Raw genomic sequence first — 25,897 nt, 5'->3', positions numbered from 1 at the left:
TGGGGGTCCCCAATGAATTCCCTTAATTTGTAGGGATTACCTCTCACTTCCCGTTTGGCTATGGGACAGGAAGTGAAATCTCCTCAATGAGACACAGATGAATATTGTGGTTGGTAATTTTCTGGTGCAGCCGGGGAATGTCCATTGCTTGATTATGATTAAATGATAGAAGCATTTTGTGGTCTGGCTGAATATCCAACCCTAGAATTAGAGCTTTACGAAGTTTTGACCCCGATAGTTAACTTGCAGCTAACTTTTTAAACAGCAGGGTAATTCTAACAGGGGTTATAACCTTCACTTACTCTATACAAAATTAGTTTTGCCTATAGTTCTACTTTAACAACCAAGGAAGTTGTCATCTTAGCCTCTGTTTTGATTTTTGGCTGCAACTGTGTTGCCCATGTGATCAGTTATGACACCAGCCATTTCATGCCTTGATGTGACAGTTATCATTCACAAATGCCTTAAAGTAAATCAATATGTTTAGTTCCCCTTTAAGTCACTGACCAAGAGTGACTATGCAGATTGGAAGTTTGAACTTCATTCTGACATTCCAGATGAATCGTTGTTTTCCGTTTAGTGTATCAAAAAGTAATGAAGATAAAAACAGCCCGCCAACTTTTTTTCTGACAATGGTGACATCCGTATCTCTCCCTTTTATGAACTATTATTGTTTTTAAAGCAGTTTTTACTGAAAGTTATCGCTGTTAGAATTACCCTGCTGTAACTATCGGGGTCAAAACTTTGTAAAGCTCTAATTCTAGGGTTGGATGTTCAGCCAGACCACAAAATGCTTCAAAGATACGTTAATCGTGATCAAGCGATGGACGTTCCCCAGCTGGACCAGAAAATTGCCAGCCACAATATGACTGATAACTAGCCACAAAGCTCACCCCCATCTTTTCTTCAGTTTATAGAAATCAACACTTTTAAGTAGAACTATAGGCAAAACTTTATTTTTTATTTTGGATAAAATAAAGAGTCCTATGCATTAAGGTGAAAAAACATCTGAGGGTACTGGCCCCCCCGAACCCCCGTTTTACTTACCTGACCCCTCGAAAGTCCGGCGCGCGTCCACGTGATCCTCTTCGGTTCCCAGCCTGGCCGTTGATTGGCTAGGCTGGACGGATTGATAGCAGTGCAGCCTTTGACTGGCGCTGCTGTCAATCACAGCGGATGGCGCGGGGGGGGGGCGAGTGATACAGTCGGCGGCTATGCCCGCCGCTGTATCACGGGAGCGCGCTCGCAAAAGCTTTCCACCATGCAAGCTCACTCGCATGAAGGTGGAAAGCTTTTGCGAGGAGGAGCTGAGACAGCCGCCGAGGGACCCCAGAAGACAGGATTCGGGGCCACTCTGTGCAAAACGAGCTGCACAGTGGAGGTAAGTATAACATGTTTGTTATTTAAAAAAAAAAAAAAATTGCCTTTAGTGTTCCTTTAAAAAAGGTGAAAGCCATGCAGGATTTTTCCACAAGTAAAAAATATAAGCAGTGTTTTTACTTCTTTTTTTATGTTTTGTTATGCGAATGGGAACATGTAACAAATATAAAGTAGGTGTTATCTCGATCTGGCTGCAAAAGTTGAAATACGCTGTAAGTTATCTCTTTGATGGCGTTATACAATGGAATTCTGCATGTTCTCCCTGCAGGGACCAAGCTGTTAATATGAAGGAGAGAGTGTGGAATAAATAAACGGTGGAATTCTGAAAATTCTTTCGATTATGAAATAACTGCATATTCTACAAAGAGTTTTACACCGAGAGGATAGTTTATTAAAGCCCTGAAAACGTGATTGTGGAACTAGATCAGCAAACGTGTTTAGTCAATTATTCAGCCGAGCGTGGCATAATACAGTACGCTTTAAAGATCATTTCTTTTTAAAAATCGCCCGCAGTGTGTAAAATTCCTATACATAAAAGGGGCATTTAAAGCACACGTGATAGTTATCAAAGAGGAAAATGATATTTCAGGTTATTCTTTATGTATAACAGATATGAGATAAGATTTTATTCTTTATGTATAACAGATATTAGATAAGATTTTATTCTTTATGTATAACAGATATGAGATAAGATTCATCCACCAAATTGTTCTTTTCTACGAACTTATACACTTGAATATACCTCATATACTATCAAGCACACTTCTTTATTCTCCACATCGGAATCTTTGATCAAATGATACATGTACAAACACATGGCGGGCGGACTTCAAATTGCCACTTTTGGAAACTTTTCTTCCCCAGTTGCGTAGAATGCTTAATGCATGATCTGTCTTTTTGATTAATCCCAAGACAGCTTAACGTAAACCCAAGACTGAAAAATGTGATACATTGCAGCCATCAGTCATTACATGTGATGACTGTGTTCAGTTTATTTTTTAAGGCTTTTTCTCTTTATTTTCACCCGATAAGCCTGCCAGCAACACACTTCCAGTCCTAAGGTGACAACGCTTACTCAATGTACTGTACTAGCTCCTAATTTGGACTACAGAACACATCCCTGCCACCCCCCCCCATTTTTTTATCATGTAGTCATCCACTGGCTACCCATGCTAAGCTAATGACACTGCTTGAGGCCTCGTACACACGACCGGTTTCCTCGGCAGAATCAAGAAACTTGGTGGGAGATTTTTTTTGCCGAGGAAACCGGTCGTGTGTACGTTTCTCAGCGAGGAAAATGTCAAGGAACTCGACGAGCCAAAAAGAGAGCAAGTTCTCTATTTCCTCGACGGGAATGGAGAAAATTGGCTTGTCGAGTTCCTCGACAGCCTAACAAGAACTCGACGAGGAAAACGATGTGTTTCGCCCGCCGAGTTCCTCAATCGTGTGTATGAGGCCTGAGACTTTTATTGAAGTGGAGGCAGAGTGCACAACAGGACATTACAGGTTCTTTTAAGCTAGTGCATTGTTGGTTCACTTACCTTTTCCTTCGATTTCCCTTCAAAAAATATTTTTTCTTTGTCTGAATTTCTCACTTCCTGTTTCTCCTCAGTAAACTTGCCACCATCACCCGAGCGGTGGTTAGTCAGCCAGAACAGTTTACTGAGGAGGGACAGGAAGTGAGAAATTCAGACAAAGAAAGCAAAGGAAAAAAAACATTTAGAAGGGAAATCAAAGGAAAAGGCAAGTGAACCAATAATGCACTAGCTTAAAGGAACCTATTAAGAAAATAAAAAACAAACCTTTACAACCCCTTTAAAGGGGTTGTAAAGGAAATTTTATTTTTTTCATAATAAGCATCCTTTACCTGCAGACATTCCTCTTTTCACTTCCTCATTGTTCGTTTTTGCTCAGAAGTTGCTCTATTTCTTCTCTGTTCTGTTCACTTCCTGCTTGTCTGATTTTACTGACCACCGTGACGGGAGGGTTTACTGCGGTGGTCAGTGACGTGCTCACCCCCTCCTGGGAACTACATCTGTGCGGCAGGACGCTCTCTACGTGTTAGAGACTTCAAGGAGGTGTGAATTACTGGGTGTGCCGCAATGCATACTGGGAAATGTAGTTCTTACATGAACAAACGATGCAAACCAGGAAGTGAATGAGAGAACAGAAACTAGAATGCCGGAGGTGATATAGATGAAGGAATTTAATAGGTATTTACTCGTTTTTTAACAGAATCATTACACTATTCTGTCTGTCTACCTTGCAGACAATAATTTTAGGCAAATTTTTTTTTCCTTTACAACTCCTTTAAAGACTGCCTGGATTTATGTCAGGATCAACAGGTATCTATAAGTATGTGCAGCAACAAATCAGGGGGAAAAGTGCATGTATTGGAGAGATGCATTGAATAATTTTTTTTTTTTTTGCCCAAACATACAATTTAATGATCTGCCCTGGTAAAAGTATCAATCAACATCAAATGCTTACAGCTGTTGCAGAACTACAAGTCCCATCATGCCTCTGGGAGTAATTGTAACTGCCAGCCTTGCAATGCCTCGTGGGAAATGTAGTTCCACAACAGCTGGAGGGTCCCAGGTTGCCTATGCCTGGCTTACACAGATCAAACTCTCAGGGTTGTATAAAAGGCATGCAAGTTCTGCTCTAGTTGCCATCTAGTTCAATACTAATCTTGGCAATTAAAGTTTTTCCCCACCAGATAATCCCATAAGTCGCCCAATTCTTCCACAAGGGTCAGTCATGGCCATTTTGCTCATGTTATTATTATTGTTATTATTATTATTATTATACAGGATCTATATAGCGTCAACAGTTTGCACAGCACATTACAACATCAGGTACAGTAACAATGCAATTTGATACCTGAGGGATCAGAGGGTCCTGCTCGTTAGAGCTTACAGTCTCGAAGGGAGGGTCAAGTGGAACAAAGGGTAGTAGCTGTGGGGGATGATCAGATGGACAAAACGAAAATACAGTTCTTAGGTGTGGATAGGATAGGCTTCTCTGAAGAGGAGGGTTTTCAGGGATCCTCTAAAAGCTAATAGAGAAGGTGATAGACGGACAGATTGGGGTAAGGGGTTCCATAGGCTTGGAGAGGCTCTGGAAAAGTCCTGGATACAAGATGTTATATTATGTTAAAGTGGTTCTAAAGGATGGTGGTTCTGAAGGTTTTTTACCTTTATATATTTTATGCATGAAGGTAAAAAACCTTCTGTGTACCTACCTAAGCCCCCTCTGATCCAGCAATGTTTACAATAGCATTAGCTGGTTGGTTACTCTCCCTCCTCATTGGCTCCCACTGCTGTCAATCACAGCCAGTAGGCCAATGAGGAGAGAGCAGGGGGGAGAGGTGTCTTATGGATGTATAGCGTAGCGGCTCAGAAGTGAGCATGCAGCGGTGCCCCCCAGGGCAAGCAGCCTTCCCTGGGGGCACTGCTTGAGGGGAGGAGCCATGAGCTGAGTGACAAGGGACCTGAAAAAAAGAGGATCGGGGCTGCTGTGTGCAAAACCACTGCACAGATCAGGTAAGTCTAACACGTTTGTTATTTTAGAAAAAAAACGAAAACTAGGGTTTAATATTACTTTAATTTCGCACAAGTGTGAAATTATTTAAAATTTTGCTTAGGAAAAAATAACACACTTAGGGGTGACTTATAGAGGTTCAGTTATCACTAGTGCGACTCCAAAGTCGTGCAGTTTCAAGTACAACTTTCATGTGACTTTATACTCTCTGGCTCTCAAGTCGCATTAAAATAGTGCAGGGACCTTTTCAAAGTCGCTGCCATTGGAACGGATCCCGCTGAAACTGTCATGCAACTTTATGTATCCAAAATCGCATAAAAGAGCCCAAAACTGAAATTGTCCCTCCCGTTATTAAACACCAATTGCTCTACTAGAGAATTCAAATAAATCAAAACTTCTCCAGCGTCTGGTTGTAAACACGTTTACGTCCCCATGACGGCAGTCTACTTCTATAGTATATCTCTCTCTTTATACAGTATTGGGAAACATGCAGCTAACAAGTGACTCCAGCCCTGTGGTTTATACTTTACAACCGCCATCTATAATCAAATACAGGAAATATGAATAATAAATCAAGAACCTTTATTGAGTGCATTTACCTTCCATTCAAGAATAATCCACACCAATGTGTTCTATAATAAACAAGCTTCAAAAACTAAAGCTATTTAATTATCGGATATGTAATTATTAGCAGAAGAGTAGCAGAAGATCAGATTCATTGTGACAGGTCATCTGATTTGTGGATTTGTCGCGGTTAGAGATATATTGCATTTGACATCAAATATGGGAACATTTTATCATTAATAAACCCCAACTGTAAAATATACCCCAATAACAAACAGAGGCTTCCTTCCCTACACACAAAGCGGTCTAGATGTGGTGCGTCCCTCCTGACGTTTTAGTGAACCCAGGAGGTACAGGTTCTTGCAGCCCGTCAAAGTCTAGGGCAGGTTGTGGCTGGACAGGGCTGAATGTTGTACTTAGTAATACTCATTTTTAGAGACATATGCATTCAAGTTCAAAGGTTTGGAGAGCAGAAGACCTTTCTTCTGGACCTTTGTCCCTGACCACATAGGACCCTACTCATTTTTAGACACCTATGCATTCAAGTTCAAAGGTTTGGAGAGCAGAATACCTTTCTTCTGGACCTTTGTCCCTGACCACATAAGATCCTACTCATTTTTAGAACCCTATGCGTTCAAGATCAAAGGTTTGGAGAGCAGAAGACCTGTCTTCTGGACCTTTGTCCCTGACCACATAGGATCCTACTCATTTTAAGAACCCTATGCGTTCAAGATCAAAGGTTTGGAGAACAGAAGACCTGTCTTCTGGACCTTTGTCCCTGACCACATAAGATCCTACTCATTTTTAGAACCCTATGCGTTCAAGATCAAAGGTTTGGAGAGCAGAAGACCTGTCTTCTGGACCTTTGTCCCTGACCACATAGGACCCTACTAATTTTTAGAGCCCTATGCGTTCAAGGTCAAAGGTTTAAAGAGCAGAAGACTTGTCTTCTGGACCTTTGTCCCTGACCACATATGACCCTACTAATTTTTAGAACCCTATGCGTTCAAGATCAAAGGTTTGGAGAACAGAAGACATGTCTTCTGGACCTTTGTCCCTGACCACATAGGACCCTACTCATTTTTACAGCTCTATGTGTTCAAGGTCAAAGGTTTGGAGAGCAGAAGACTTGTCTTCTGGACCTCTGTCCCTGAACGCATAGGACCCTAAACATGAATAATACTAAGTACAGCATTCAGCCCCATCCAGCCGCAGTATGCCATGGACTTTGACTTTGACTTTGTTGGACGATGGGCTAGATGATGCCTCTGGTTCTCCCAGGCTCACAAAAATGCCAGGACGGCCCACTGCACCGAGAACACCCCATGCAAAAGGACCCTAATTTACTGACCATCTCTTGAATGCCTTATAAGCTGACAATTACAAGATGTATTTATTAACATTCATGCTAAATAGTGAAGAGCACATAGAGCCAAAAATCAGGTCAATCGGCAAATTGCAAAGTATTTTGTCTAATTATAAAAGTGGCCTGCAGAGAATAATACATTTCATGAATCATTATTACCTCGTCACAGATCTGCATGAAGGCAAAATAAAAAGTCGAATATACCAACTCTATAGAGACCGCACTTATCACACAGGATTTACAGCGCTTGGCTGGTAAGGTGCCTACAAGGTCCAGGTAATACGAAGGATCACTGCACCAACACTGGGCAAACTTGTATGGTTATAGAGATGGGAGAGCAAGCACTGCAGCCACCAGACAGTTATTGGTGAGCAATAATGAAAAGGGCTAAAATAGGCATCACACAGCTCACTGCGTTTTACCATACAGGCTAGTGTGAGCCTAGCCTTAGGTACAGTTCACACTGGTGCCATGCGGTTTGGCCGCAGATGGGGTGCAGCACAGTCTACCTGCATTTTTTTGTGTGGGTTACCCACGGTTTCCTATAGACATCTATTAAGTCCTGCGTTTTTGGAGCGTTTTCTGAAAGTGCACCAAAAATGCAGCACGCTGGACTTTTGGTGCGCTTTCAGAAAATGTGACAAAAACACGGGATATAATAGAAGTTTACGGGAAATTATGGCTAACCTGCACGAAAACCACAGGTACGCTGCGCTGCACCCGAGCTGTGGCACGGCAGTGTGAAAGCGACCTTAGAGAGGCACCTGTTCAGCGACACAAAAAACTCCAATTGTGATACCTGATTGACAACTCCAAGGACCCGTTTACACTAGAAACTGCACATCTACTTCTATTTTATTTGTTTTTATTTTATTTAGTTTGTTATTCTTATTTTGTGCACATCTACTGTGTGTTTTTTCATTACACATATGCATGCGATGTGCATTTTTAATGCGCATTTACGGGCGGTCGACGTACGGTTTTCTATCTGCATTTGTCTTGTGAGATCACTTCCTTCTTTTTTCTTTCCTATGTGCACTGTGATGCATTGCAATGCGCTTACAGGCATTTGCGGTGCGGAACAATGCAGTATGCGCTACTTTTTTTTTTGACTGCACTACACTGCAATAATGTGAACTATGCCCATAGGATTACCCTAAATTTTGGACTGTCTATGCAGTTGGAGTGCAGTCAAAAATGCGTCCAACTGCATCTGGATTCATACTTTAGCATTGCAGTAACACTTCTATTACAGCATACATTACTGCAACATGCAGTGATTTGCGTTACATGCATTGTCACATCGCAGTGTCATTCATATAAATCAGGGATCCTCAAACGACGGCCCTCCAGCTGTTGCGGAACTACACATCCCATGAGGCATTGTAAAACTCTGACATTCACAGACATGACTAGGCATGATGGGAATTGTAGTTCCTGAACAACTGAAGGGCCGTAGTTTGAAGACCCCTGATTTAAATAAACCAAGTCAACGCACCTGTGTTGTAGTGCGCAGCCACATATGGAATGGTTATGTGTGATTTTATACATGTTAGGGGTGTGTTAGCTGTCCATTCACTTTAAATGGGCTGCCTTAACACAACGCACGTTAACACGCAACAAATAATGCGTTAATGCAATGCAAAGACGTAAATGGGTTCCTAATCCCTTTGCACATATATTTCAAAGCAATGACCCTTCTTTACTAAGGACTCATTCACACTAAGAAAAGCATTACCCATTCACCGTAAGAAGAAGGCAATTGGTTTATTTCACGCTGTGTTGGCGTGCACTGAAAGAAGTAGGACATGTTGCATTTTTTGCACAGCGCATTTCAGGCATTGTAACAATAACATGAAGAAGTTTTAAAAAATAATATATATATATTTTTTTTAAAGTAAAGCAACGTGATGATGCCTGTACACATAGGCGTGCGCACAGGGCACACCCTAATCACCCTGTGTTGTGAAGATTGCACCGAAATATACTGCGTTAAACATGCACTAACGCACGGAAAAATACAGCATTAAACGGCACATAACACACCGAAATATACAACGTTAAACGTGCACTAATGCACAGAAATATGCTGCATTAAACGTGCAGTAACACACTGAAATTTACTGCGTTAAACATGCAGTAATGCACAGAAATATACTGCGTTAAGCGTGCAGTAACGCACAAAAATAGACCCCTGATATTTCACCAAAGCTCCCTAATGGGGCTCCTAAAATAAAATAAATATATAATAAAAATAGAAAACTACTGACACTGTCCACTGACCTACTGACACCAATCTCTGCCCTACTGACACCGTCCACCGCTCTGCTGACACCATCAGTATACTGTATATACACATGCAAATATGTTTGCGCTTTGGGGTGCACACCCTAATGCAATAGGCTGCGCACACCTATGCCTGTACACAATGCACAGCGAGTGTTAAACTGGCCATACATTTTACAATTTTCTCATTCAATTTTAGATTTACCTTCAACTATTTAGTGCAAGGTTCTGCCTGATTGCATACAAATTGAAAGTGTTTAAGTTTGACCTCATATTATATGGTTTTGGTAAATCTAAAAAATTGTACAAAAATGTGAATAATGTATGGCCAGCCTTAAAATGCACACCAGTGTGTATGTGTTATACACACATTAATGCATGCATTATAGTAATAATGGGCCCTAAATGTTTTTTATTTTGTTTTGTTTTTTAAGTAGTACAAACAACCTAGGCCAGTTGTTTCTATCACTGGATAAGATGTTTACAAACAACGTGATACAATGCATCATAATGTGAGCAAATACACAACAATTTAAAGGGTCACCCCACATGTCTCTCTAACTCCTCACTGGCCAGGAGCTAAAGAGACAAGATCACACAGGATCTCTCATCTGTCCTCACCATTACAAGCTTCATATATGTATTTTAGCTTGCTGCAGCAAGAGGAGTGAGACTGCAAGGCAGATCAGAGCAGCTCTGTTTTCTAGGAGAAGGTGCTGTGACAGTACTGGTAAGACATCAGATACAAAGACCACCATAGCAGCCCGATGACCCCCCCTATTCATCCATGAGGACAAGACACATACCGGAGACGATGATCACAGTCAGGAGGACCGATCTGAGCCCCGGGCAGGACATCTCCATGATATCTCCTGAGATCCAGTAATTCTCCCCCGATACAATCCACACACAGCCCGCTGTACGATGTACACTATAATCCAGATCAGGCCGATGTCTCCATGTGTGTATGGAGAAGATCCGATCCTCCGGTACAGCGATCAGCAGACTGCAAGCCCCGGCTCACCGTCCTTGTCTACAGAATAGTGGCGGAGCCTGGCTCTATTCTCTGCATTATAAACAGAGGGGCGTGTGGGGGAGGAGGGCTCAACTCCATCCTGCTCTGCAATCACGACCCAGCTACTGCCTGCTATGGATCTTCTCACTCTGCTTTACCACCATCCTCTATGGGGGGACCAAGGCTGGAAACATTCCTCAATGTCACCTATACTACCCTCTATGGGTGGACCAAGGCTGGAAACATTCTTCAATGTCACCTATACTACCCTCTATGGGGGGACCAAGGCTGGTATAGTACTCAATGTCACCTATACCACCCTCTATGGGGGGACCAAGGCTGGATAGTCCTCAATGTCACCTATAATATCCTCTATGGGGGGACCAGGGCTAGGATAGTCCTCAATGTCACCTATACCATCCTCTATGGGGGGACCAGGGCTGGAAAAATTCCTCAATGTCACCTATACTACCCTCTATGGGGGGACCAAGGCTGGATAGTACTCAATGTCAACTATAATATCCTCTATGGGGGGGACCAGGGCTGGGATAGTCCTCAATGTCACCCATACTACCCTCTATGGGGGGACCAAGACTGGGATAGTCCTCAATGTCACCCATACTACCCTCTATGAGGGGACCAAGGCTGGATAGTACTGAATGTCACCTATACTACCCTCTATGAGGGGACCAAGGCTGGATAGTACTCAATGTCACCTATACCATCCTCTATGGGGGGACCAAGGCTGGGATAGTCCTCAATGTAACCTATACTATCCTCAAGGGGGGACCAAGGCTGGGATAGTCCTCAATGTCACCCATACTACCCTCTATGGGTGGACCAAGGCTGGATAGTCCTCAATATCACCTATACTATCCTCTATGGGGGGACCAGGGCTGGGATAGTCCTCAGACTCCTCAATGTCACCTATACTATCCTCAAGGGGGGACCAAGGCTGGGATAGTCCTCAATGTCACCCATACTACCCTCTATGAGGGAACCAAGGCTGGAAAAAATGCTCAATGTCACCTATACTACCCTCTATGGGGGGGACCAAGGCTGGATAGTCCTCAATGTCACCTATAATATCCTCTATGGGGGGACCAGGGCTGGGATAGTCCTCAATGTCACCTATACCATCCTCTATGGGGGGACCAAGGCTGGGATAGTCCTCAATGTCACCTATACTATCCTCAAGGGGGGACCAAGGCTGGGATAGTCCTCAATGTCACCCATACTACCCTCTCTGGGGGGACCAAGGATGGATAGTACTCAATGTCACCTATACTATCCTCTATGGGGGGACCAGGGCTGGGATAGTCCTCAATGTCACCTATACTATCCTCAAGGGGGGACCAAGGCTGGGATAGTCCTCAATGTCACCCATACTACCGTCTATGAGGGGACCAAGGCTAGAAAAATTCCTTAATGTCACCTATACTACCTTCTATGGGGGGGACCAAGGCTGGATAGTCCTCAATGTCACCTATAATATCCTCTATGGGGGGACCAGGACTGGGATAGTCTTCAATGTCACCTATACCATCCTCTATGGGGGGACCAAGCCCGGGATAGTCCTCAATGTCACCTATACTATCCTCAAGGGGGGACCAAGGCTGGGATAGTCCTCAATGTCACCTATACTATCCTCTATTGGGGGACAAGGCTGGATAGTCCTCAATGTCATCTATACCATCCTCTATGGGGGGCCAAGGAAGGGATAGTCCTCAATGTCACTTATAGCATTCTCTATGGGGGGGGGGACCAAGGCTGAGATAGTCCTCAATGTCACCTATACCATCCTCTATGGGGGGACCAAGGCTGTGATAGTCCTCAATGTCACCTATACCATTCAGGAGACACTGTGCTGTATGGAGGGAGCCAAGGCTGGGGGATAGTTTAATGTCACCTATACCTTCCTGGAGACACTGTGCTGTAGGGTGGGGACCAAGGCAGGGATAGTAGTCCTCAATGTCACCTATATCACCCAGGAGACACTGTGCTGTATAGAGTGGACCAAGGCTGGAATACTCCTCAATATCACCTTTACCATCCAGGAGACACTGGGGGTTATTTATGAAAGGCAAATCCACTTTGCACTACAAGTGCAAAGTGCACTTGAAATTGCACTGAAAGTGCACTTGGAAGTGCAGTCGCTGTAAATCTGAGGGGTAGATCTGAAATTAGGGGAAGCTCTGCTGATTTTATTATCCAATCATGTGCAGGCTAAAATGCTGTTTTTTATTTTCCTTGCATGTCCCCCTCGAGTCTACAGCGACTGCACTTCCAAGTGCACTTTCAGTGCAATTTCAAGTGCACTTTGCACTTGTAGTTTGCACTTGTAGTGCAAAGTAGATTTGTCTTTCGTAAATAACCCCCACTGTGTTGCACTGAGGAGACCATGACCAGTGAGGGGAAGATGGCCCCCACCTGTCTCCATACAATAACAAGGCGGAAGAGACAAAACGCCACTTCCGCCCAAAGCTCTTAAAGGGCCATTTTTTTTTCAAATTACAACTTTTTTTTTAACACGCCCCGTCCCGCCGACCTCGTGTGCAGAAGCGAACGCATACCTGAGCAGCGCCCGTATATGAAAACAGTGCTCAAACCACACATGTGAGGTATCACCGCAATTGTTAGAGCAAGAGCAATAATTCTAGACCTATACCTTCTCTGTAACTTAAAACACGCAACCTGTAGAATTTTTAAATATCACCTATGGATATTTTTAAGGGTAAAAGTTTGTCGCCATTCCACAAAATAAACTATTTACACTTCAATTTCTGAAAGCATTGTTAATTTACAGCATTTTTTCACACATGTCTAAAACGTTTGCACTGTAGTGATAATGAATAATGATCCCATTATTAGGAGCAGAGTGGGCATACAGACTCTTAATCACCTCTTTCTGGTAGGGGAGCACCACATCTTTGATTTATTTGGCATGTTATTGCCCTAACTGGTATGTCTCCATTCCAACTTAGGCATGCTATTAGGCCCCATACTCACGACCAAACATGTTTGCTGAAACTGGCCCGCGGACCAGTTTCAGCATACATGTTTGGTCGTGTGTAGTTACGAGCGTACAGAATTTCACCGTACATTTGCCCGCCGGGCCGTTTTTCAGCAGACATTTATTTCCAAACTTGTTTTAAAACCGTCCGCTCAAATCCTGTCCGAACGTACATGTTTGGTGGTGAGTACACAAAACCAACGTACAAAAACCCCGCGCATGCTCAGACTAAATGAGGCCACGGGAGCGCTCGTTCAGGTAAAACTCACGTTTCTTTGGGATATGGCACATTCGTCAATAGAAAGATTAATTCTAGCAATAGAACACTGAAGCAAAACACACAATAACCAATGCTTGATGCCGTCGTTTTATTCATTCTTCTCTTGCTATAACTAATCAGTTATTTAGCTCATGTTATTTCAACTGAGTTGTTCCATACTGAAAAGTGACATTTGTTAGCTGTGATGTAGTAAGATTTTTGCAAACTTTTATTGGCCCGACGTATCATATTTTTAGTGGTCCTCCACATTTCAAATTTTTTGCTTTTAATGTTTAATGGTTATCTTTCCCACTTTCTTTAGGTGTTTATAGTTATGTCACCATTTAGAATATTTTAATAGGAAATAGTTTTGATTTAGCTTTTGTTTGTATATTTAACATGATTTTTTTGAAGGTTGTTTAAATTGTCTACCATGTTGGCACACCAAATGACCCCCCCCCCCACATGAGTTAGTGAATAGTTTAGATTAAACATTTTATTTGTTTGTAATGTTTGATGCCTAAAATAATACCCACAGTATTACAAACAATAGGCACGTTTTTCAAATCAACAAAAAGGCTTTTATTTGAGCAAATTATAAAAAGGATCAAAAACAGAATGGCAGCACTTGAACAGCTAGCAACATACATGCAAACTTGCATTTCAAACATGGTGAAGGATAAACTAGCCAACCTCAGGAAGCACACAAAATAAAATCTGAAGCAGCAGCACATAACCAAAGGAACCCAAGCTGTGGTAGTCCAAACAAGATGCCATTTGTGGGGGATCAAATGGAAGGCAGGGCATCAACGTCTCCTCTTCCTTGCAACCTTCCTTCCAGGCTGCCTTCCAGCGGGTCTTCCCTGGGCCCTTGCAGGTGGGGATGATGTGGCAGCAGGAGTATGATGTTCAGCAAGCCGGGCCGGGTCACATAGCCCAGTGTCTGGGGTCAGCAGCTCCCTCTGCATCCACCAAAGGGCCTGGTTGATGATGCCCTTGGCCAATTGCCTCTGCTCCTCCGTGCCTTTATTGAGGTCATGTGCCACGGAGGCACTGTAGGCCTCAGTGGGGTTGAGGGGGGCCCTCATGATGGCACTCGCCTCCTGAATCATTTTCAGGCTGGCTTCCTCCACTGCCCCCAATTTCTTCTTACGGCCTGGTGGCCTAATATAAAGGGGAGGAGCCTGGCTGGTGGTGCTTGTCCTGGGGAGCTGCTGAACGCCACTGGGCCCGGCCTCCTCCTGGCTGCCACTGACCCCTTCGTCCTGGCTGACAGTGAGGAGAGGATCTGCCACCTCCTGGCTGGTCTCTTCTTCCTGTGTAAAAAAAAGGGACATGTTGTAATATATTTAGGAATATACTCACTCACATTTTCATGCTTGAATCTTATTTTTTGCCTTGAATTTAAACTTGAAAACAGACTCACCCTCTGACCCCTGCAGTTGTCATCCCTGACACCTATTTGTTTGCCCACGATTTTAGATTTTTACTTCCCAGCTTGTATTTTATTAACCAATATCAAGTCAAGAATCAAACAATAATTAAGATTATTACATAACTAGTTATGAAACTACTATACCTCATCATCGTAGAGGCGCAGATCTGCCTCTCTGTCAGCCAGGCCCTCTTCATCCGACTCTGCAGGGCTGTGGTGATCTGGGGAAGTCCCGCTGGGAGGTAGCGTGGAGGAAAGGTTGGGATTCAGACTTGACATTGATGCCCTGCCTTCCAGTTGATCCCGCAAAAATGACATCTGGTTGTAATACCACAGCTTGGGTTCCTTTGGTGGTCTTGCTGCTGCTCCAGATCTTAGCTGCTTTTGGTGAGCTTTGTACGCTCTCCTATATGTGCCCCTGAGGTTGGCAAGTTTATCCTTCACCATGTTGGCACTGCATTCTGGCACCCATGTCCTCATGTATGCTGCTAGCTGTTCAAGTGCTGCCGCTCGTACGTCCTTGTTATGATAATGGTCCTGCTTTGAATCCCACAGGATGGGCATTTCCCTGAATTTATCCAGCAAATGCTGGATAATGTCTTGGCTCTGCAGGAGATCCATTGGGAAATTAGGTTTTACTCTTTTTTTTTCTAGATTGAAAAAATAAAAAGAAACCAAAAACACAATTAAAAAAAGCCTCAGCATTTACATTGATAGAATATGTTGTTTAAAAAGTAGTACCTATATAGAAATACAAACACAGTGTCTCTTGTTTAGAAAATGCTGGCCAGCTCTGCCCCATTGGTTGGTTTTAGATAACATTTTTTTTATACATGCCGCCCCTTTGGTTACATTGCAGGAAATAATATAAATCTACAACCATACACAATTATTACAAATGACAGCATTCATCAAGCCACTATTGCATGTGTAGATATCCTGCCCCTCAGCATTGATTACATGAAAGAAACTTCCTAATGACCTCTGTCCAACCAACACAGAACAATACTTGGCCTGATCTGAATACACCCTACATAATTGATAATGAGTCACAGCATTTTTGATCTCTCTATTTTGTGATGTCTACAAAAGCATTTGGGTATGAAAATCACATTCTGGTATCCAAGAGACATAATAGCTTAATAAAACTGTGCAACCAACAGACCAAACCCCCATCCCATTGCTCTACATTTTAGAGCCCGCTGCTGATCCCATGTTTAAATTTCTTACCTGCCTCTCTCACAATCCTCGTTTCTTCCGCTCGCTGAATTAACACGTAACCTACGTAATCACGTCAAGCGCCTTTTATACACTCCGCGTATGTATGAAACGCCGCCCTCGTCACCTTTGCCATGCCCCTAATCAATTGAAAAAGTAAATATGGCGTTAACTGTGTAGGTTCTGGAATCGCGCGAATATTCTCCGCGTAACGTACGTCAATACGTTGTTGGCATTCGCGACACTCCGCATATGCAATAATCCCCGCCCTCATCTCCGCCCCTGACGGGACATTTCCTCGTTTCCACGCCCCTAATCTCTGTGGGAAGGAAAGATGGCGATGTCACACGAGCGGGCACGGAGCTCTCATGGCGCAAGTGAAGGGACAGAGGCTGGACCGTCCCGATCCAGGCCTAAAAGATATAAAGCCACTAATATGGCGTTCGAAGAAATGGTGGAGTTGGTTTACATCATGAGGAGGAAGGATTATGATGGTGAATGTGGGCCCTACAAAACACCGAACCGTAGGAAGTCACACATAATGGACAAGGTGGCAAGGAGAATGAGGAGAATGTTTGGTGTCACCAGGTCAAAGGAGCAACTACGGAAGCGTTGGTCCGATTTAAAATTGAGGGAGCCACATCACATGAAGAAGATACTAAAAATTCTGCGTAAAAGTAAGTCCATATTATTTAAGGGGGGGGGGGGAAATGTCTGCAATAATGTGTTGACATGTATTTTTTCACATCTGCCTCCTTGGCCTGCTTGTACTTTTGAACACGTGTAGATACTGTATTGTGTTTATGTCAAATAACAACCTTAAACAAATTTTGTGAAATAGTAAACACGCGTAATATGACATTGTTTAGCAAAAATGTGACGTTACTCCAGGAACAACACACCTGGACATGGCTGACTGGCCCCAAACTTGGTTTTCCAACATTGTTGACTAGCAAAATCACAGAAATTAAATTGAGTGAATGTGACAGGCAAACAAGATTCATTCTCCAAAATGCAAATAAAGCTGATGTTTTAACATCTTGAAATGCAAAGCACCTGTGTCTCAAAAATCTAAGTATATTTATTTGGAGGGTCGACGAGAATTAATGTTTTGGGGTGACATCCATTTGTGTCACTTCTTTGCAAAAAAGGGGCAGGATCAGAGCTTGGCCTAGAACTACGCCAAAAATGGAGGATTGCTGAAAGAATAAACAACCAAAAATCATCATAAATGTATCGTCTATGCAATGTGTGCGATTTATGATATCCAATATCTGTGTGCTGATGAGTATACCTTTTGTTTTTTATTATTTCTTATAGGGGAAAGAAGACGCCAGCAATTGGAGGAGGCAGAGAGGGCCAGACACCCGGAAAATCAAACACCTCCACATGTTGAGCAGGAGGAGGCTGGGGAAGGAAGAGAGGAGGATGTGGAAGGAGAAGAGGATGTGGAAGGAGAAGAGGATGTGGAAGGAGAAGAGGATGTGGAAGGAGAAGAGGAAGGAAGAAAGGAGGAAGGAAGAGAGGAGGAAGAAGTTATTTTGGACTTAGAATTTATATCAGATGAAGGGCAAGTGGCGGAAGAACAATTTGGCGAATTGCAAGAAGGTGGATTGATGGATGAAGGAGGAGTCGAAGATGATGGGGAGGTGGTGGAAGAAGGAGGAGTGATAGAAGATGATGGGGAGGTGGTGGAAGAAGGAGGAGTGATAGAAGATGAAGAAATTGGGGATGTGGAAATTATCAGGCCATCAGGTCAGTGTCACCCCTATATTAATAGGGCCAAACATATGCAGATAGGCTGGAAATTATTTACATATTTTGAATGCCAATTTGTTTCTTTTTAGGGGATGAAGATGGAGTAGCACATTTTTCACGTGCAAGTGCTTCTATCATTATACAGCAACTAATGGAGTGCAGCACGGAAATGGACATTATGCAGGAAAGGATGCTAGTCATGGAGCAGAATGTGCGAAATGTCATTTCAGAGTGTAGCACGGAAATGGAGAACATGCGACAAAGGATGCTAGTCATCAACCAAAATTACAAAAATATCATGGACATGATGGGCCGTGTCAAAGACTGAACCACAGAAGCCCATCCCCCGCCCATCCCCCGCCCACAAAACCCTTTTTAATTTTTGTACTTTATAATACGCCAAAATTTCTAAATGCACACACAGTGTGCCAATATGTGCTAGCTGCCATCACAGACTATCTATTGTCTGTGCTTTGTGGGTACAAACCCCTCCTCGATCCTCAAGTAGTTGAGAGGAAGGGTTTGCTCCCACAAAACACAGACATTGATCACCCATGATGTCAGATAGCACATGTGGCCATTTGTCTGTTTAACCAATGACATTTGGCGAGTTTGCACTGAATGTGTGCATTTAGAAATTTTGGCGTGTTCCAGTGTGAAAGCACACCATCCATATGACTGACTGCTGTTATTTTTTTTAATTTTTGTTTGGTGTTGATCTTTTTTGGTTTGTAAATGTTTCCAGTTTCAGATCACAAAACGAACAATAAATCTCACCTAAAGAAAGAAGTTAACTAATTTTGGTAAAAAATTCAAAAATTTTTGTGTTGTGTTAAAATCTTGTTGAAAAAATTAGACACAAACAAATGACAAGCCCAAAAATTCTTGCGTATAGTTTCAGTGAAATTATTCTTACATTGTGTTTCGATCATTATTATTGATAATCACTGTCAATAAAGACAAAAAAATAAATAATTAAAAGCCAATATTTTGTCTCAAGAATTTGCAGGAAATGTTTTCTGCCTAAAAATACACATTTCTTGTTAAAAAATGAATAAACTAAAAAAAAAAATATGAGACATCAAAAGCAGAAAAATGAGTGGCTTCTTATTTCTAGACTGAATACCCAGTTTGTAGATGAGTGAATAATGTGCAAATGTGGTTAGTTAATACATCTGAGTAAGTAAATTTGGCACTAGAAGTGCACGATTTTTGGAGATAACCTGGAAGACAGAAAAATAGAGAAAAAGCAGTAATGACAAACAACTGTATAAAGTCCAATGGTCTAATTATTTATTAGTTGTGAGAATATTCCTTTCTTTGGGGGCCGAATTAGAAAGAAATATGATCTGGCATAGCAATGGCCCCCCGACCCATGAAGTACTCAACATATTTGTCGCGTACCTCACGAGCAGATTGGGGGGCCAAGCCAGCGCGACCAGTGTCCAGGCCAGGAATGTTCTCTGAGGGTAGTCCTGCCTCAGAGCCCATGGAGGCTAGGTACGTCTGGGAGTGCCTGCGTAGAAAATTGTGCAAAATGCAGCAGGCAAATATAATGGTGTTCAATTTATATTCCGCCAAATGTATCGATGTCAGGAACAGGCGGAACCGGTTGCTGAGGATCCCAAAGGCATTCTCGACTACCCTCCGAGCCCTGGACAACCGAAAATTAAACACACTCCTCTCTAAGGTGAGGGTCCTCTGGGGAAAAGGCCGCATTAGGTGAGGTCCAAGGCCGAAAGCCTCGTCCGCTAGGAACACAAACGGAAGTCCTTCCACATTATCTTCATCTGGTGGCAATGCCAGACCACCAGTTTGGAGACGATCATAGAAATCAGTCCGTGCGAACACTCCCCCATCTGACATCCGGCCGTTCTTCCCCACGTCCACATATAGAAACTCATACTGTGCCGACACCACCGCCATCAACACGATACTATGATAACCCTTGTAATTATAATAGTAGGACCCCGAGTGGGGTGGGGGCACAATGCGGACGTGTTTCCCATCTATTGCTCCACCGCAGTTAGGAAAATCCCACCGCTCGGCAAATTGGGAAGCCACAGACTGCCATTCCTGTGGTGTGGAGGGTAGCTGTGGGGACAAACAAAAAAAGAGATTTAGTACTTTGGCACATAAACATTGCAAACATAATCCTACAAGCATCCTTGTGCAACTTTACATTTTTAAAATAGCATTTGCAAATTATGAAGGGAGAATTTCGGGGCACAAATATATAGGCCCACTTAATTAATAAGAGACTCCACAGCCCTCTGATGGGGACAAAAACACTTTGAAGGGGGGGTGGGGGGTGTTAAAACTGTTTTTAGAAAAAAAAAAGTGGCATGGTGGGGGTTGGCCCGAAGATAGCATGCTGGACAGGTTAATATTGGGTAAGATCAAAATATGCAGGTAGGCCAAAATAAAAAGAACATGTAAAAGCTGATATCAACATGCATAGTGAGAAAAGGGAACGTTAGTTAAACACACAGCATATCTGGGAAATAAAATAAAAAGTTAGTTTGCCACATTATTAAAGACACATTGTGAGGTTAAAATGAGGAAACTTACCTTCATATACTCCTCGTGCATAACTTTAATGATGGCAGCACACGTGTCCGGTATGATGACCCCAAGCGCCTGCGGAGAGATGCCTGTCGAGAACTTGAGGTCCTGCAGGCTCCTCCCAGTCGCCAGGTACCGCAACGTGGCAATAAGCCTCTGCTCGGCCGTGATGGCTTGGCGCATCACAGTGTCCTGCCTCGTGATATAGGGGGACAGAAGATCCAGCAGACTGTTGAATACGGGGTCCGTCATGCGGAGAAAATTCCTATAGTCATTAGGATTATTCTCCTGGAGTTCCCTAAGCAGAGGCATATGTGAGAACTGGTCACGCTGGCGCAACCAATTCTTGGTCCAGAAACGCCTCCGCCCCCTGTTTCTGGCCAAAGTACTGGAATAATGAACATATCCAGCAGCCATCCCATAAACAGCACCAACTCGCGAAAATTGACGCTGCTGCTCCATCATGGCTTCAAACCGGCCGGCTGGTCAGTCAAGAACACACTCCAACAGAAAGCACAATCAAATCCAGCGGTACCTGCAAAGAACGCACGACACACAGATACGAACGCACAGTACGAATCTGCTAAGCAGAACGAACTGCACGCCTGTACCCGAATGCCAACTACGTACCCACAAGCACACGCACTGAACGAGAAAATACTACCTGCTAAAGCCTGGATACCGAGAAGCGCGAATCAGCTCTAACCAAACCTTCACTAACACGAGCAAAGCCGTAACTAGCAAAAGCGGAACAGAGGGCGTCGCCATTGACTTTGGCCTTTCCCTTTATAGTGACGTCAAACGTGGATTACGTGCACGCGTTCAGGTCCGCAGGGAAATATCGTCCGCTGGTGTGTACAAGCCAGCGGGCCAAATGAAAAAACAGCCTTGTACGCCGGAAACAGCCCGTCGGACATTTCGAACGGACATGTTTGCTCGTGAGTACTCGGCCTTAGGGCCCCATTTCATAGGACATCTGCACTTCAGCAGTATCCTTTAGAGTCCCTGTTGAGAGCTGCCGACTTCAGTAAACCCCTCTCATTGGTTTATGCTCATCTGAATACTTATCATGGAACTCAAACCTTTTTCTTGTTCCAGAAATGAAAGAATGAAAAACTTAATATTTCAGAGGAGGAATGCGAGAATGTGGAGGCCCAATGGAGATACACCTAAGTTTTTGCTTATGGGGCCAAATTATGACTAGATTGTCTAAGGCAGAGGTCGTCAACCCCCGGTCTGCGGCCCAAAGCCGGGCCGCAACGCCTCTCTAGCCGGGCCGCAACGATGAGGACTCTGTCCGCGCCGTACCGCGATATACCTGGGCCACGGACATAATGCAAGCTGCCCGAGTAGAGAGATAGCGTCATCTCTCTGCGCTACGCAGAGGCGCGCCGCTGTCCCGCCCTAACATACGGGGCTGCAAGGCTTCGCTACACAGCGTCGCAGCCGCCCGATGAGAGCAGAGAGAGAATTACGTCATCTCTCCGCCCACCCCCTCTATGCATTCCCGCAAGCGAACGGCTCCCCTCACGTTCCCGCCCTGAGACTGTTAGTACAGTGGGCACTGTGGTGGGACATGTATATTGTTTTATACTGGGGCATTTATTAACTTTTTTATACTGGGACATTTATTAATTTTTTTTATACTGGGACATTTAATCATTTTTTTTATGGGACATTAAATGTCCCAGTATAAAAAATGATTAAATGTCCCAGTATAAAAAAAAAACGATTAAATAATTTTTTATACTGGGACATTTAATCATTTTTTTTATACTAGGACATTTAATCTTTTTTATACTGGGACATTTTATAATTTTTTTTATACTGGGACATTTAATAATTTTTTTATACTGGGAAATGTAATCTTTTTTTATACTGGGACATTTAATAATATTTTTACACTGGGACATTTAGGACTGGTTCACACTGCACCGATGTCAGAGTTCGGATGTGATTTGCACCGCACTGCAGTGCACATCACATGCGATCTCTGTGCGATGCGATTTCAGCCATACAAATTGTATGACTGAATTCACATCAAACTCGCCACAGGACCCTTTTTTTTTTCCGTAGCAGAAACAGATCGCATGGGTGTTCACATGGGTGATTCCTGTCCGAGTTTGCAGATCGCACTGCGATATGCGAACTGATTTGGGGGTGTTGTTAACTTTTAAATGACACTCCCAGCAGTTCGCGTAGGGCAATGTGAACTGCCGCCGCAAAACCTGTGATGCGGGAACCCGCAATGGGTTTGCAGGATTCCAGCACTAACCGCTAACGCAACACATCGCGATTCCTCCTACCGGGCCTTGGAAAAATATTCTTCCACAAACCAGTCATTGATGCCAAAAAGGTTGGGGACCACTGGTCTAAGGCATTCCTTTTACCTGTATTACCAGTACCTAGTAATTTTTCTCCTTCACTGATGAAGCGGCACTGAAGGGCACTGATTAGGTGGCACTGAAGAGGAGGCACTAATGTGCCTCACTATTTATTTTCACTATTTATTTTCATTTTGTGCTCTCCCTCTACATTCATTTTGTGTTCTCCCTTTATTTTAATTTTGTGTTCTCATAGAAAAATGCTTATATGAGCTATGTAATAGGTAACTACATATCTTTATCTACATATCTTATATCTTTACTCATCTGTATATACACTATGCATGTGATCTTGTCCTGTTGACTTTACTTACCCTTTTATTGTACTTCACAGTTACCCATTATCCTTGTCAATAAAAGAAGTTTTGATTCAAAAAAGAAAAATGCCACACTGATGGGCACAGATAGGTGGCACTGATATGCGGAACTGATGAGCACTGATAGGCAATACTGATGGGCACTGATAGGTGGCACTGATTGGCACTGATAGGTGGCACTTATATGCAGAACTGATGAGCACTGATAGGCGTTACTGATTGGCACTGATAGGTGGCACTGATTGGCACTGAAAGGTGGCACTAATGGGCACTGATAGCAGGCACTAATGGGCACTGATAGGTAGCACTGATGGGCGACACTGATGAGCAGGCACTAATAGGCAGCACTCATTGGTGTCACTGATGGGTACTTATTGGTGTCACTGATTGGCAAAGACTGGCATCACTTGCTGGGCACTGTTGGGGCTGCACTGTAATAGGGCACTGATTATCTGTGCAGTCTCCCCTGTCAGTGTGAGGAGAGACGATAAATGGCACTTCCGCATTTACACGTGATTGGCTGTGATTGGACACAGCAGACCACATGGTTAAAGAGCCTTGTCATCTTCAGGCGCACAAGAGCGGTGACACTCTCGAGAGGTGATCCCGTCTGCTGTCATTTTCCTATACAGCGGGTGGAAGGAGGTTAAATTACATTGCTAATTGCATATTGTACTTGTTTGGAGCCATAGGGCCAGATTCACAAAAGAGATACGACGGCGTATCTCCTGATACGCCGTCGTATCTCTGTTTCTATCTATGCGACTGATTCATAGAATCAGTTACGCATAGATATCCCTAAGATCCGACAGTTGTAATTGTTTTACACTGTCGGATCTTAGGATGCAGTACCGCGGCAGCCGCTGGGGGGAGTTTGCGTCGTAAACCAGCGTCGGGTATGCAAATTAGGAGTTACGGCGATCCACGAAGATTTTTCCCGTCGTTACGGCGTCGCAAGTGTTAGATTTTTGTCGCAAAGATAGGGCTGCTTTAACAAAGTGTAAAGTTACTCCACAATGTTAAAGTATGCCCGTCTTTCCCGCGTCGCTTTCGATTTTTTTTTAAATGTTTTATTTTTCCCGGCGCAAGTCTTTTTTACCCGTTGCGATTCACAAAACGTCGGCGCGTCGTAATTTCGCGCAAAGCACGTTGGGAAATTTGCGACGGGAGCATGCGCAGTACGTCCGGCGCGGGAGCGCGCCTAATTTAAAAGGGACTGTTTAGGATACACCGCCGCAAATTTCCAGGTAAGTGCTTTGTGGATCGGGCACTAACTTGGAAAAATTGCGGCGGTGTAACAAAAACGGGTTAAGTTACATTGCGCCGCCGGACTGTGAATCTGGCCCTAAATACTGAAATTAGCACTTAAAACTGTAAAAAAAAGATTTTTTTTTTTTTTTTTTCAATTCTTTATTTTAATATTTTTCTTTCACAAGGATAGTCATAGTACATCTTTACAAATAAACCATCTTATGCATACATTCTGCTTATTTTAACTTTAAATTTAACTTTTGGAAATGGCAGTAAAAACTTGGCGGTGTCAGTAAATCTTGGGTGTTATGTCAGTAAATTTCAATCTGGTAGATTGGTAATACCGGTGCAAGGGCCAGGAGTATCACACCTGTGGTGTCCGTTTAATAAACGGTGAAGTTTTTTCTCCGTTCAGTTCACAGCAGTTCACGGCAGTTCTCATGAGGAGAATTATCTCCTCTGCAGCCGGTTTAATAAACTGAGAACTTCAGTTCTCAGATGGTGAACAGAGGTGAAGTTTTTTCTCTGAAAACAGCCGAGATCTGTGTAAAAGTGGGTGGACTGCCTGTAATCTCCTGAGATATTGTGAGATTATGGTGCAGCCAAGTTCAAAAAGTGAAACTAAAGTTTAAAAGAACATGTAATTAATGTTTTCAGACATGTGATAACATATTAAATATATATATATATATATATATATATATATGTGTGTGTGTGTGTGTATATATATATATATATATATATATATATACATATACACATATATGTATAGCGCGCACCCCTACTCTGGACGTGAAATTCCTGAATTTTATTTATTTTTTATTACTTACAGTTTTGGTGTCTTGCCTGGCGTCCATCGGCGGCCTTGTCCGGTCCGGCGTCCGTCTGCGGCCTTCGTGGTGTCCTCCCCGCTGCTCCTGCGCTGTCTCTGAGCCGATCCCTGCTTCCCGCGCTGTGTTTGAACGCCGCCGCCGCCGACATATACCGAGCGCAGTACACTCGAGCACGCTCGGCTCCTCTCGCATAACCTAGAAGGGAGCCTGAGCCTGGCCGACTGTACCCGAGTGTACTGCGCTCGGTATATGTCCGCGGCGGCGTTCAAACACAGCGCGGGAAGCAGGGATCGGCGTATATCGCGCACCCACAATTTTGCCCGGATTTTAAGGGCAAAAAAGTGCCCGGTATACGCCGATAAATACGGTATATGTGTGTGTGTGTGTGTGTGTATATGTGTGTGTGTATATATATATATATACACACGTGTTATATAGATACTGTATGTGTGTATATATATATATATATATATATATACACACACACACACACACACACGTGTTATATAGATACTGTATGTATATATATATATATATATATATATATATATATATATATATATTCACACACACGTGTATATTGTTGTTAATATTCATTTTTAACCCACTGGTGTTGAAATTAGGAAGAAATAAGCCTTCTTCCTCTTATCACACCAGCTTCTCTCCCAGATCCTCCACCTCTGAGCTGGTGAATCTGGAAGGGAGATATT

At 43.3% G+C, this 25,897-nt stretch overlaps 1 protein-coding gene across 1 annotated transcript in view; it reads right to left on the bottom strand.

Moving 5' to 3' along the window:
- APCDD1 (APC down-regulated 1) overlaps positions 1-10,203 on the bottom strand; it is an 80,503-nt gene extending 70,300 nt beyond the window's left edge. Inside the window, exon 1 of the mRNA XM_040353958.1 lies at positions 9,946-10,203. Coding sequence (XP_040209892.1) covers positions 9,946-10,003 — 58 coding nt within the window. The 5' untranslated portion in view covers positions 10,004-10,203. The remainder of the gene's footprint in view (positions 1-9,945) is intronic.
- Between the last annotated feature and the right edge of the window lie 15,694 nt (positions 10,204-25,897).

The sequence above is a fragment of the Rana temporaria genome, chromosome 5 (assembly GCF_905171775.1).
Source record: "Rana temporaria chromosome 5, aRanTem1.1, whole genome shotgun sequence".
NCBI lineage: Eukaryota > Metazoa > Chordata > Amphibia > Anura > Ranidae > Rana > Rana temporaria.
The sequence above is the reverse complement of the archived record's forward strand: the minus strand, read 5'-3'. Positions and strand labels throughout refer to the sequence as shown.